General features: G+C 36.7%; 1 protein-coding gene across 4 annotated transcripts in view; it reads right to left on the minus strand.

The window, feature by feature from the left end:
* The window catches only part of Sap47 (Synapse-associated protein 47kD), a 69,513-nt gene that overhangs the window by 12,970 nt on the left and 42,291 nt on the right, over window positions 1–14,252 (minus strand). For all 4 annotated transcript variants that reach the window (XM_071785054.1, XM_071785055.1, XM_071785053.1 and 1 more), the window contains exons 5-7: window positions 2,852–2,992; window positions 1,350–1,489; window positions 279–430 (exon numbers count right to left, since the gene is read on the minus strand). In XM_071785054.1, coding sequence (XP_071641155.1) covers window positions 279–430; window positions 1,350–1,489; window positions 2,852–2,992 — 433 coding nt within the window. The remainder of the gene's footprint in view (window positions 1–278; window positions 431–1,349; window positions 1,490–2,851; window positions 2,993–14,252) is intronic.

Consider the following 14,252-nt stretch of genomic DNA (forward strand, 5'->3'; position numbering starts at 1 on the left):
CACTTTGATTAACGTTGCTCGATTAAATATGGCAATCATTCGATCAGACTTCGACTCGTTAATATTCACATATTCTGGCAGCGTGTAGGGCGTCCCCTTCAGTATTACAGAAAGCTGCGTGCTCCGTAATCGATATTAACAGATCAGGAAGCGCGTCGAACGACGACGCTCTCGAGCAAAACTGGAGAACCTAATCACGTCGCAATGCCAACGTCGGCGTACTACGCAAACCGTTCTACGTAACAGAGAAGAAAAATGAAACAGAGGAAATAAATTACCTTGAGTATGATCGATGCTATCGGTACTGGCGAGCGTTTGATTGGGGTTGCTTTCCTCTTCCTGTTGGCTGGCCATCGCGTTCAGCTCGTAGCCCTGGCGCAGCAAGGACACCCGGTAGAAGTAGTTGCGCCAGAAGTTCTCCTCGGATATACTGCCGCAGATAGATCGGGTGAGTTTCTCAAAATCGATGAAGGGGATTTGACGAAGGGATCAGGATTCGCAGTCACGCTAATTAACGTTGCGCTTCGCGGCGGTATTTCATTCGAAGTCGTGAACCGATTAATCGCCGAGGCGATTAAATCTGTACAATGTACTCATATTGCTGCACGGTACTTTCGCACGGTAATCGCTCTCGCTTATGACCCTTGACATTTATGTACAAAAGTCTCGAGAGAGAAATTTATGTACAAAAGTCGATTTCGAAGCGACGGGATCGGCTAACTGTTTAAATCGAGCAATAATGAGGGAGCAAGCTGTGCATTAACTTTTTATCGATCTTTTTATTGGCTGCTCGTTATCAACTTACTGTAAAATTCTTTTTCTGACTTCTCTTTACTTCGTTTTACTGAATTGAACGAAATTACGAGAACAATAAAATGCATTATTTTCATCGAATGTTATTTAATCAACCTTTTCATACTTCATAGAGTATAAAATTAACTGAAAATAATTCGGTATACTTTGAGCAAACAAGTTAGCAAGTCAATTAATCCAATCTAATCATATTTTCATAATTTAAATCTTATAACTTTCATTTGTCGACAATTTAATAACCAACTAACGTTATTTAATTTTTTACTACACATCATTGTGCGATTTTGTGAGCGCAATTATTTTTATAATAAAACACATCAGAAAAATTAATTTTATATGTCACATATTTCATATCCAAGATTATAACATAAATGCTTTATGATCATTTTAGCTTTAATTAATAAAATTATTTAAAATAATAAAATAGCAAAATTTAATCGGAAAGCGTAGAATTATTATTTTCGTGATATCAAACAAGTGGAACAGAAGAGCGACGTTATGGATCGTTATGATAAAGGATATTTTAATCTACTTACACTTTCGGGACAAGCTCGAACCTCATAGCTTCAAGATTCGGATCCAGGGCAAGGGTGGCCTGTGCCATTGGCTGAACGGCTTCGAAATCCCAAGCAAATTCTACGCCTGGTGGTGGTGCTCTCACGAAATTACGTCGATCCTGAAATTCATGAGGAGGTAGGATCTTCGTTTAATCCGGTCGGATCGACTAAAGCCATATGCCAAATTCGTGACGCTAATCTTTTGTAATGATGCGTAAATAAATAGCAAAGGACCCTTAAGCATGAATAAACGGCAGAAGCCGTTCTTCTTCTAAAGTTGGAAATATTTTCTCTAATTAATTGTCATGAGCAGTTTTGAGTTATGGAAGACTGATTTAAAACATTTAAAAAAATATAATATAATTCTTGTTAGAAAAGAAAGTATTACGTGTTTATTATAATCATAGGATAAGTTAATAATAATTTTACATATGTCACTTTCATACATTAATCACGCAACACTGAACGTGTTAAAGAAATAATTTTCCGAAAAGTTATTTCTTTAAATTATAAAACTTCTGAAACTTATTATTTAAGACATTTTTGTGGCTAAGATCTATATTCATTTTTAAACGTCAATTCTAGAAGCTTAAAAATTAATAGAAACAACCAAGGATATAGTATCGTATACAATTTTCATTGCATGCGGCATAAGACTATTTTTGCTAACGATATTCGAGCGGCAGTTTTAGAGATTTTATATCAGGAAACGTGATGAAACTAAAATAACGATGATAAATAAAATGAAAATACGAAACGAAAATACGAGAAAAAGTCCGGTGACATACGTGGCTTTTATATGGTATAATAGTTAATATATGCAAATTCTATCACAGAGCAGTACCTTTGTGACATACAGTTAGTAAATTCGTCTTACAGCGAAAATCCTCTGTGCGACAAAATTTAATAACGACATGAAATGCGTTCATCATACGTCACACGGTATTTCAAATAGAGATGCTTAAATTTAATATAGATAATTTTATGCATTTAATACAGTTGCACTATATAAATAACACATAAATAGCGAGTAAATTTGTTTCATTAGGACAAATCATTTATAAATACCGTACATATAAAACTTGGAAAATTTATATTAGCGAAAACGCGCGTGCAACTGTCAACCGCAATAAAATTTGAACTCCAACAATAAAATAAAGGAGTTTTTACATTCTCTGTGTAAAACACTAATTGACGAATAAGATAACAAACGTTCACGCTCCGTCTTTTTCCGAAATAAGAAAAAAGAATATTTATGTAGAAATCTTAAAAAGTTTCGTCTTTTGAAAAATAAACCTCTTTTTTGTGATTTGTCTCACAGCGGAGGAAGAGACAAATACTGACGTCTGTTTTGATTACGTGTGACAAAGGTATGATCGGTGAACAGACGATGTCGAGCCATGGAAAATTTGTTAGAAATCTCAAAATGTTTCTAGGAAAGTTCTCTACGAAAAGAGAAAGTAAAAAAGAAAAATAATTACGGTCGAGAGGGACAGGCACTCTTCACGCAACGCGTCCTCATTCGGCGCGCCGACCCACGGTGCAACAGCCTCGCCCTTCTCGCCGGCCTGCTTGCCGGCGATGAAAGCCTCCTGTTCCTTGTTGAGTTCAGCGATCAGCCTCTGAAATACAGAATTAATTTTCATGTCAGTAACAGTTACGTATCGCAGAAGGGGAACTGCCTTCGGACAAAAGCGCGAACGCGAACGCGCGTTTCAAAACCGATTCTAGATTATTAACGCGAGAGAGCTTATGCTAACCGACGGCGGAAATAACGTCGGGTTTGCGATAGGTTTCATCTCATTTAATTTCACGGGAGCTCGTTACCGCACGGATGACACTCTACGATTTGCCGCCGTCAATTCGTTCTCGTTTGCAGGGTATTAGCGCCGGGAATACGTGGACATTTAACGTGTGTTCCTACAACGAATTGCAGGGATATATGAGTTCACATGTGGCTGGCGCGATGATCATATATGCCATTTTCTCTTTTTTTTAAAAAAGGTGGATTTGCGAGAGTACTTCACTTACAATTCATGAAGTGTTTTGATTTATAGCACCTTTTATAACGCTATAGTCGCTATAGAGTAAAATTTAGAATTTTGTATTACATCCAAATAATTATACGTACTTTATATAATAATGATACATACATAATTATATAAAAAATATGCATATTATATAAACTTGATTATTTTACACTTTTTTATTTAGAATTTATAAGAAAGTGCAAAATTCAGACTTCTATCTTCTACGCAAAAATAATTATTTACATTCAAAAGCCATGTATGGCACTGCTTCGTTTTTTAACTTGGAGCGAGCAAAAATTGAAACATATGAGTCGATTGAATAAAGGGTACGTACAGAGAGGCGTAGTCAGCAGAAGTACAAAGGACAAAGCGTACTGCTTAATGCAGCACAAATCTCGTCAGTTTCTTGCCACTGCGATCGAGCGAGGATCAATGAGATCGTACAGTTTCTCGGAGCGTGACGCTTACCATACAGCCACGACGTTTCGTGCTATATAGAAATCCCGGATGAAAATCGATAGCTCAATTTTATCCTTTGACCGTGTTCCTATCATTAAACGTGACAAAACTTTCTTCTCGAGACGGCAACTTTCCGTCGCGGATAGGCGCCCTCTTATATGCTGCTGACTATGTTTTATTGATCCTTAAGGACACATACATCGACGTGGAGCGGAAATTTCTGTCGTCACGGAGATAAAGCCTTATTGATAAATGTTGCAAACGGGTTGACGAGGCATAAATGATGAAAAATGAGCATTCCATAGATCAGCATTTCGATGAGTATTTCGAGAATCCAATTAAACTCACTTTTACGAGAGCGAGCTTTTTCTTAAACTATCCAATTCCGATTATTTTCCGTTTGCAGTAGTCGAGAGGTGTGATTAATGAGGGTCGGTTGTATTTATACGGTTGCATCTATAAATCTTTTCTCACGCACTCGTGCGGATCGAAGAAAATACCATTATTTGGAAAAAATCTCATAAATATGTTTTTCACAGAAATCGTAGAAAATTGCAGATGTATAAAAGTTTTCTATACTTCATATAAAAATTAAGCTTTCGTTTTACGAAGCGATTTGCGGATTTTTTTCCAAGTAAATAATTGCACACTTGGAGTAGACTTAACTTATTTTTAAGCGGAATTACCGAATGCTAAATTACCCAGTTAGCTTCTTAACGATTAAAATTCTCGTTTACCTCGCAATCCGCGGTAGCGCGAATCGGGCTATCGATTTCTCATTTCCGACATGTTTGTGCGCTCGAGAAAATTAAGTCCGTCAATTTAACATAATTTCTGACTGTTTTAAAAATGAAATATTTATAAATTATTCAGGGTAACACGAATACGGAGGCAGATATAAAGAGCAGAATAAAATTATATCGAGTCGACAGACTCGACTTATTTTCCGATTTTCCGGCGTCGAGACAGCCACTATTTCATTTATAATTTATGCTCACCTGCGTCCAGTTTTTGCAATGAATAGTCCACGCGAATTTCCGGTTTGCTAAAATGTCACACTAATGTTCCCGAATATTATTTTTCCTCGTGACAGCCACGCTGTTTAGTCGATACGCGGATTCCGACCGCGTATACCATTGCGCGATGGCAATCGTCGAATAAATTTATAAACGTCGCTACATTATACATAGAATGGCTGCGCGATCCCCAGCAGCTGAGCGATTCTCGACGAAATGACTGCCGATGCGTGTTCCCACTTGTCGTAAGCGGGATATTGACTTTGTCGTCGATAAATCGACTCGTGCAATCGGCGCATGACAGTAACAAAATATCAGCACAATCTTGGGACCTGAACAAGAAATGTCGTTGTGAGAACGGGGAAAGGAAGGAAATGTCATACGCTCTCTCAGGATATACAGACACACTCGTCTATGTATCTTCGGAGTGTGGTATTGATGTTGTAATCTTGGTAATATCGATAGACCGACAAAATACGAAACGTTTTGGAAAAGTTAATGGTAAAAAGAAAACATTAAAATAAAATAATAAAAATATATAAAATGTTTAAGAGCTAGAGAACAGTAAAAGCTGTAAAATTTTTAGCTAATTTAATTCAAGATTGAAATTGACTTTTAAAAACATATTTAATATTGAAAAATAAATGATTATAGTGCAAGATATGCATAAACATCGTTCGCGGGCGTTTAATAAGTCGATTTTAAAAGATCATGATCGATATATCAAGATCTGGAATCAAATCTTATGTCTCTGCTTATTTCAGAAACAAAATTTAATGCGCTAAATCGTTACACCAAATGTTATTTACAAATACTCTAATGTGTTAAACATCGATGCTGTACTTCTTATGAAATATTTGTATGAAAAGGTAGCATCTCTCAATCAAAGTGAGTCGATATAGCGCTTCTCTCACGGTAGATTGAATTTATCCGCGATAAGCGGAACATTAAAAGAGCCGAGCGAAGGGTAAAAGGATACACCACGTCGAATCGATTTCTTAGCGATTACAAACGAGCACGACGATTAATCGCTTCCCGACCGATTCTTTTCTGGGATCTATTTTACCGCCTACTAGATATTGTATTTTCGCGCCTTAATGTGCCGTCGCAAACTTGATTTATGCCATTTATGGCGTCACGTTGACGTACACGGAAGATCACCGAAAACGTATTAGCTATTGTATTAAAACTAACAAGAACTATTCGTCTTTAACCAATCCCATAAATCGATCTCGCAAGAACCTTGAGAGAAGAATAATTTACAACACAATACGCACCGATATGCAATCTGCCGTTCGGAACGGTGCTGAAAATTTGCGTGCGGGTGTGTTTGAATCAGAATAAATATTAAATCAGATTGCTTCAACACCGAGACTCTCTTTTCCTCGAGATTATGCAGCTTTCAAGAAATAATTAATTCTTAAAATAACTAATACAATACCGTTGTCGATAATAATGTTGCGGTCTTTCAAACGCTCTTTTTTTATCGAAAAATTCACAGTTTTATTATAGAAACGTTTCTTTCGTCGTTGTATAATTATATAATATAACCGTGTAGCTTTTAATAACTCATCTTCTCTCCGATAACTCATCTACGCTTCCGATTGTGAGAAAGTTGCGTAATTGCAATCTTAAATCATCTAGTTTCTTTCTATTAATTACTCGACTATATTTTTTAAATAATATTCCGGTTATTATTGTTATCTCGAGAGAGAGAGAAAAAACGCCTACAATATCACGAGTTTTATTTTCATAAAGGAGTAGTTAACTTTTTTATTATGTATAATATCAGGGCCTGCAATCTTATTTTAATTTCAAGTTTTTTCCATCAAATGCAGCAGAAATTTCCATTCGCTTTCCGATTGATCCGCGAGGAAAGCAGAAATAACTGATTATCTCCAGCGTCGCTATGAAAAGTCCTCGTCCGTGACGCTCGAATTTCTCTTTGACGATCTGACGTCTGACGCTTATAGAAATCCATTACCGCATCCATTGAGCAAAAGGACAACCTTAAGATAATTTTAATCGTGATATGGCCGCAATCGACATATGCAAAAAATACTGTGTAGAGCAAAAAAAATTGGTATTGCAGTCACGCGTTACAGAAAACGTGGCTCGAATAATGGGTCGCGAGCGTTAACAAATTCCTGCGCCAAGGAAGAACTACTTTGCGAGAAGATGAAGCAGCCGAGGATGTCAAGAAAGCAAAATGTCAAAGAGATAGACAAAAAGATCATCGAGCGTCAAACGATCCTAATCTGCAGAGGCCGAGAGCAAAGTAAAAACTGCGATATATGATGCAGTTGATATAGAAGTCAGTTTCGGATTCAATGATATTCGATATTGGCGAATACGTATCGAATAAACGTAAAAGAGAAATGTTCCTTAATTAATTTATTAATTTATTTATTATTGTAATTTCAATATTTATTACAACTATAACATATATTTAAATTTATTAAATTTTATAATAAATCATGAATTTATGAGTATTACGTATTATAAAAGAATGATAAAAACTGGATATTTAACGAGGTAAATGTTGAATTTAATATCATATATGAAGTCTTTCCGAGCTATCCAAATACAATACAGTGCAAGGTTTTAATCAAATATCCAATATGCATTACAACGTGCCTATAACGTGCCATAAGGTTCGTAATTTAATTATTACATGTACCGTAATAAGTATTTACATTATTTATTGCATCGGGAAGAATTACGTCACACAAAAATTGATTACGCACGTTGTCGAGCACCGTTTATCAAGGGAACGGAATACAAGAGGGCATATATTTTAACCACGAAGAGCTTTCGCCGCAATTCTTTTCCCATCGGCCATAAGAAGTCGATTGCGTTATTGCGTACTCATTGCTGATTAGGTCGTCGCAATATCAACGAAACGATGCACTCGCGCAATGAGCCATCAAAAAGTTTTGTCTGGACTCGTCGACGCTCTCGGACATCTCGTCTTCTCGACGTACTCGTATATATTTGTCTCCGAGTATCGATCGAAACGTCGATAGTTGACAAACGTACACGATTACGAGGCGAAAAAGCTGCTCGTAAAAAGAACAACTTGACCTGACAAAAAAAAAAAAGGACGAAATACTCTCATCAAGACAGTTCGTCAGTTTTTTCTCAGGTCGAGATGAGGTTCAGCGTCTCAGGAACGCTATCGTATGAAATTTTAATAAATTCGTATAGAAGAATTCTTTCTTCTATATATACGACCTTCTGGTCAAAGTAGGAGAAACCTGAAAGTGTTTATGGAAATAAACGACTTTTCTTTGGTGTTGCTTACGTATTAACGACGTGGTGATATCCGGGAAAAATATGCTGCACAACATGATTCAGCACGACGGAGCTGATAAAATCAACAAAGAAGCAATATTCGAAGTTAATTCTAAGCATATATAGAGTGCAGGGATCCGAACGTGAGAATTGTATTTCACTAAAGTAATAATCTTACAAAAATTTTGCACACTAATAAGCGCGCTATCGTTGTAGAATAAAATATATATTTCAATATTTTGCGAGCAATATGTCGACAGCAATATTTTTTGTAGCAAAAATAATCGCGCGGAAAAACACTCTAATGTATCAACCCCCTTGTTTATTTTCTATTTTAATCCTGTGAAACGTTGGTGCTCGAGGCAAAGAATTATCCGCACGATGCAAGTTGTCGAAAGCACTTAGAAGGATCGGGGCACAATAGTTCGAGGTAGGGTACCAACTTGATGGCAACTCTAACATCGTAAAGGGCACGTCATAACGGGATTATCGCGAACCAGACACGGAAAGATCTGGGATGGAGGTGATTATTGTTAATTGTAATTGCGACTCAGCGTATATAAGATAGCATAAAAGTCCAAGGATATCGTTGGCATTGCTCATTCAAGAAGAATCTGATGGGCGATAATTCAGAATCATCATTTTGACATCCCCCGAATTCCAATAGGTATAGGAAATAACGACCACGTTTCGCATAAAAAATATTTTTACTTTTATCTCCTGGAAATATGAAAAAAATTTTAATTTAGATTTGTATAAAAATTATTTCACAAAATATTTGTTAAGTATCCGTTATATATGCAATATATTGTCGCTGTCATGAAAATAATTGAAAATTATTTTAGAAGAAAATAAGGTGCCTCAAACAGCGCGTAATCACGATAGATAGTACAGCATTAATGAAAAATACTCGTCGTAAAATAAAGGCAAAGGAAGATTGAAACGATGTTCTGAGAGCGCGTCTTTCAGGTGAAAATAAAGTCACATTGTTCATTAGAAAATTTCAATTTTCTTCAAGGGCTGTGGCCGGCTCTCTTAATCAATATTTTTAAACGAGTTTTAAAAGCTGCGCGAACTATGGAAAAGTATGGCAATTTGTTGATTTACAGCTTCGCGAGAATCTCTTTATGTTACCGGATTTTCCCCCAAGGGAACATTTTTGCCTGGGAAAAAATGGCGCTTGCTAAGAATATCTCTCGAATATAGAGGAAGTTTTAAAGCACCGCAAAATCCGCCAATGAAAAATTAGATAGGAAGCAAATTTATCGATCCATGAATGTGATCTTCGTTGATTTAAGGAAACGTTCATCAATAACCCTTCATCGTCAAAAAGATTTGACTTTGTAATGTCAATGGTCTTTCAAGATCTCGACTGGAACTCCGTGAATATAACTCGTTCACTAATATCATTGGTTTTAGCAGCAAAAAATTACACACCTTTTCTCGACTCTTTCTATTTTTGCGTTACGAAGCACGTTCAACTATAAAAATGTCAAATGTAAATAATTGAGCGAGGAATAGCGAGGATAACGTTTGTCTTTTCTTGAGAAAATTAAGTCAAGTTATTTTGACTCATGTCATACTTAACTATAATTGAAATGTTGATTAATTTTATCAATATTAGATTATTCGAGGTGAGACGGAAATTCGATACGGTTTACGATAAATGCCGATCGCTTTAACGTAAAACTGCGATAAGTTGATTTAAAGGAAATCGACGAAGTTGCTGATAACTTGAAGCGACAATTATCGAAAAGTTCATTTGTTTTTCTGTTATTTATAAAATACAAAAATAGTGTGTCTAGACATTACTGAAATAAAATGAATAACATCTACCTATATAATATGTGATTATTATTAAAATTTAAATAATCACACGTGATTATTTTAATTTATGGTTATTTTATGTTGTATATTATTATTTTTCATTATTTATATATTATTATGCGATTCTTAAATAATAATTTGAGGTTTACTAAACACAGTTTCAGACCATGCCATAACGCCGGGAAAATCTATCGCAAAAAATATGTAAACCCCAAAAGTTAGGCATACGTTACACACTGTGTAACGTAACACACGTTTTGGTTGCGATGATTACAATAACCAGACGGTCAAATATTCGTTGGGGATATTTCGGTTATGAAAAGTTAAACAAAAATTAAATAACGAAGGTTGAATTGAGGATATGCGAAGATAGACTCGAAATTTCGGGTAGTCCTGAATAGAGCCCTAAGCTTCGAATAAAGACGCATGAGAAAAAGGGAGCTATTGATCGCGTACTGAGTGCCAAAGAAACGACAGTATCTCGTCCCCAATGTAATATTCTGCCAGAAAGATTCCATTTGCGATTTCCTGCCAAAGAACACGCCGGTTAGCGTCCCTTCGCTCGAGTACCATTTCTCTTTTCCAGCCCCTCTGCACACATTTTCTCTTTTTCTTCCCTCCTCTTTCATCAGGCGGCTGTGACCTGTATACGATTCACAAAGAATCTCTCATTTACGAATAATTTTCTTATCATTCTGGCAATAATAATCTCGCTTACTCGAACAAACCATCTGATTTTGAATAATTGGACGAGAATAAATGGCGCTGACACTCCTGATAGCTGACGATACAACTGCAGCGATTCTATTTTGATTAGATTACATAATAAATCACCGCTGTGGGATTATTTCAACTCGATTGCTTCCCGCGAGAAACACAGAAAGTTACTTAACGAGCATCGATTGTGACAATGAAAGCCGTACGCATTTATGACACACGTATGGCTACTGCTATTGCAGACTTATTCATTTTTTTGCTAATAATTGAATATACGAACTCAACGATTTGCATGTCCAGAAGCGAGCAATAAACGTTCCATCTCGTGATATTACATCGACGGAATGAATTGCTCGAGGCGTAGCCTTTGGTAATAAATTGTTCGAAGATTGAAAGATTACTTATAGCTCATATATGCCATATAAAGGATATCGCTCGAAAATGTTACGGAAGAAATTTAAATAAAAATTTGAATATCTAAAAAGGTACTTAAATTGCGTTCAATAGACAGGCGAATCAAATTCATTATCAAGAATAGAATAGAATATGTGGCAATATAAAAATAATTCCGTTAAAAATATATTTATAAGATTTCTATTGACACAAGACAGAATTGAATCATGCGACATATAATGTATTTCCTATCTTTTGCGCAATTTTGCTCCTTTCGCAGTTAATTTAGTTAAGGCGATACGCTGACGAATTACGGTCAAGTAGTGTGCCGGTAGCAAGGCACCACGGACGACACTAACTAAATGTTGCTCCGAAGTTCGCTCTTCGGCGAAATCCGCGGCATTGATTAGAGAGAGATTGTACCCGCTCGTTATTCACGTAAAAGCTCGGGATTAATCGCGATTCAGGAGATTGTGCAGATCTACTTGCCACCAACGAAGCTCACCGCGGCGGATGTTTATCTACCGTCGAGATAACTCGCGTACAAGTTAAAACTCTATAAACACGCGCTACAACATGATACGGCGGCTGTTCAACGACGTAACACTGCTCGGATGTTCACTCGCTGCGAGCGGTAAAGAGGTAAAAGTCTACCCTTGGGGCGTAGACTCGCGCGCGTGCGAAACTTCGTAGTTCGTTCATTACCGGGAACCAAGGCTAGTGGTGTATAGTCGCGAACGCCTACCGGAAAATTTCACTTCGTGGAAAACTTGGCGACCATTAATTCAACCGAGTCCATAGTGCATTAATTCAATTATCAACCCGTGCCCAGAAATAGATAGTCACGATGCAACAATAAGTATCGTGAACATAAGCGTACATAATTTGTAACACCAATGAGTAAGAGCCATAGGACGTAGAAAAAGCGTAAGTGTAGTAAGACTTTATAGCAGTAAACGACTAACTGTGAATCATTAAAAATGTAAGAGTGTTATTTTAAAACCCTCAGCTTACTCTGTTATGTCAACCTTGCTACTGTTTTTTATGTGCCGTGCCTTTGAAGACTAGCATTAAGTAAAAATAGCCAGAAAGTATTTAAATAGGATTAGAGAGAAAAAGAAGGACTAACGTACGTTTAACAACAGTAAACGCATAAATCCACAACACAAGACGAGGTAACAATATTGCTTAATAGGCCTATCAAAACGAAAAACACGACGCAGAAAATTATGAAGCAGTGAAGTGCTACGAACATGTCCACTTGTCTATCTAAATCTATTTGTCTACCATGTATCATGTATCTTTCGATAAGATGCGACTTTTTTTTTCGCAATACAAGCCATAAATTTATCTGAGAAATGATGCGAGATATCTCATTTCGAGAACGTCACGACGTGAGATCATTTATACACAAGATATATGATTTGGTTACAGTAACTTCACGATAACTGTAACTCGGACAATATAGGATTTGATAGTGCGACAGTAGCTCAAGTCTCCATGTCTTCACGCACAACCGTATATACGGTTACACTACGAGAGGATTATCTAAAAGTTAAGAGACAAATGTGGGTCGGCAGTTGTGGCAGAGGAATTGCTCCTCCCAGAAGTAAGTGCTAAATGACTATACGGTCTGGCAAGTAGTATAAGTATAAAGTAGGTCAGACAACATTCTCCGCGCTCGCGTAAACAGTAGGTAGATTAAAATGTTATCTTTTTAATTCAACAGCGACGCGGTCTGAAAAATATTTGTGAAAAAGATAGCAGTACACACACTTACATAGTAATACACGCTTATGCGTATTCGCACGAAGTCATAAAGGGAAATAAATTGTGTAACTTCTGGCATTAAGGTCGTATGCGAGTCATCTATTGAAATATTTCCCTTTTAACGTATTGCATTACATCTGTACAGAAGCGTACCTTCCAGTAACTTTAATAGAAGGGGGGGGGCATTGGAAAGTATATTCCCACTTGACATGTTTCACCAACTTCTCTTCCGCTCACAAAACTCTTCAATCCGCGCCATGTCGACGTAATCCTCCGAGCAACTTTGAGAAAAATATTAAGAAACTCTGATGCAGTTTTTTTCCAGAATCTTTGCTATATAGAACCTCATTTATAACGTCTTGTGCATCATCGCGTCCCGATATAAAATCTGGTGTGTTCAATTTTCTTGCGATTTTCCCAAAGTTTCTCGGAAAGTTGGACGAAAGTCAGAGCTAGTCAGTTCAATCTGTTTTCTTTACATAAAAAATGTAAAGGAAAATAATATGTCATGTGCGTTTTTCTTTCTCTGACAAAAATAATTAAAAAATAAATATAAAAGTGACATGAAAAATAAATAAAATCATAAAAGATCAAGTATTATGTTAAATATCAAATAACTATAATTTTAGTAGCGAACAGCAGATTACGTCGAAAGCAAATTTGGAGTTTAATTAATTTTGCGAAGGCAAAGGCAAAAAAAGGACTGAAAAATTCACGATCAGATGACCGACAAATATTATGCAGGAGGTTGAATTTTCCTAAATAACTGAACGGTACGATTCGCACTTTGCGATCGTTCTAAATCACAACATCACGATATACATCAGTAAATAAAAACTTAACGTCGTTAATAAAAGTAATAATTTATAGTCTCGAAACCTTCGAGCAGCATTTTTGCCGGACTACATCGTCGATTGTGCTGCTATTAAAAAATTAATTAAGATACCGAGTAAAATCATGACGCGTTTCTCTTCCTCCAACGACTTGCCGCTTACGAGAAAGGAGAAGAAAGGAGACACAATGGTGGTCTATAAACCGGAAGACCGACTCGGGAAGGAAGTAACTGCGATAAATAAAAGAGGAACACCCCATAGTGCACGTTGCGACTGTTCCGTGACACGATAAAACGCTTTCGCAACCTTGAGACGCGAGAGATTCCATTACAGGAAGCCGCGCATTTCCACTTGCAAAATGCCTTTGACAGCGAGCTTCAATCGAATACCTGCAAAAGTACCGGTACATAAATGACGCTGAAAAGAAGTTTCTTCTCAGGTGATATAAACACTCTGAGATCACCCGGTACGTGCTCGTTCTACGTAAACTGACACATGATGCGCGCTGAAATTTATTGTTCGTGCCAAATCGATGCTGACAAA

Source organism: Temnothorax longispinosus, chromosome 8 (assembly GCF_030848805.1).
Source record: "Temnothorax longispinosus isolate EJ_2023e chromosome 8, Tlon_JGU_v1, whole genome shotgun sequence".
Taxonomy (NCBI): domain Eukaryota; kingdom Metazoa; phylum Arthropoda; class Insecta; order Hymenoptera; family Formicidae; genus Temnothorax; species Temnothorax longispinosus.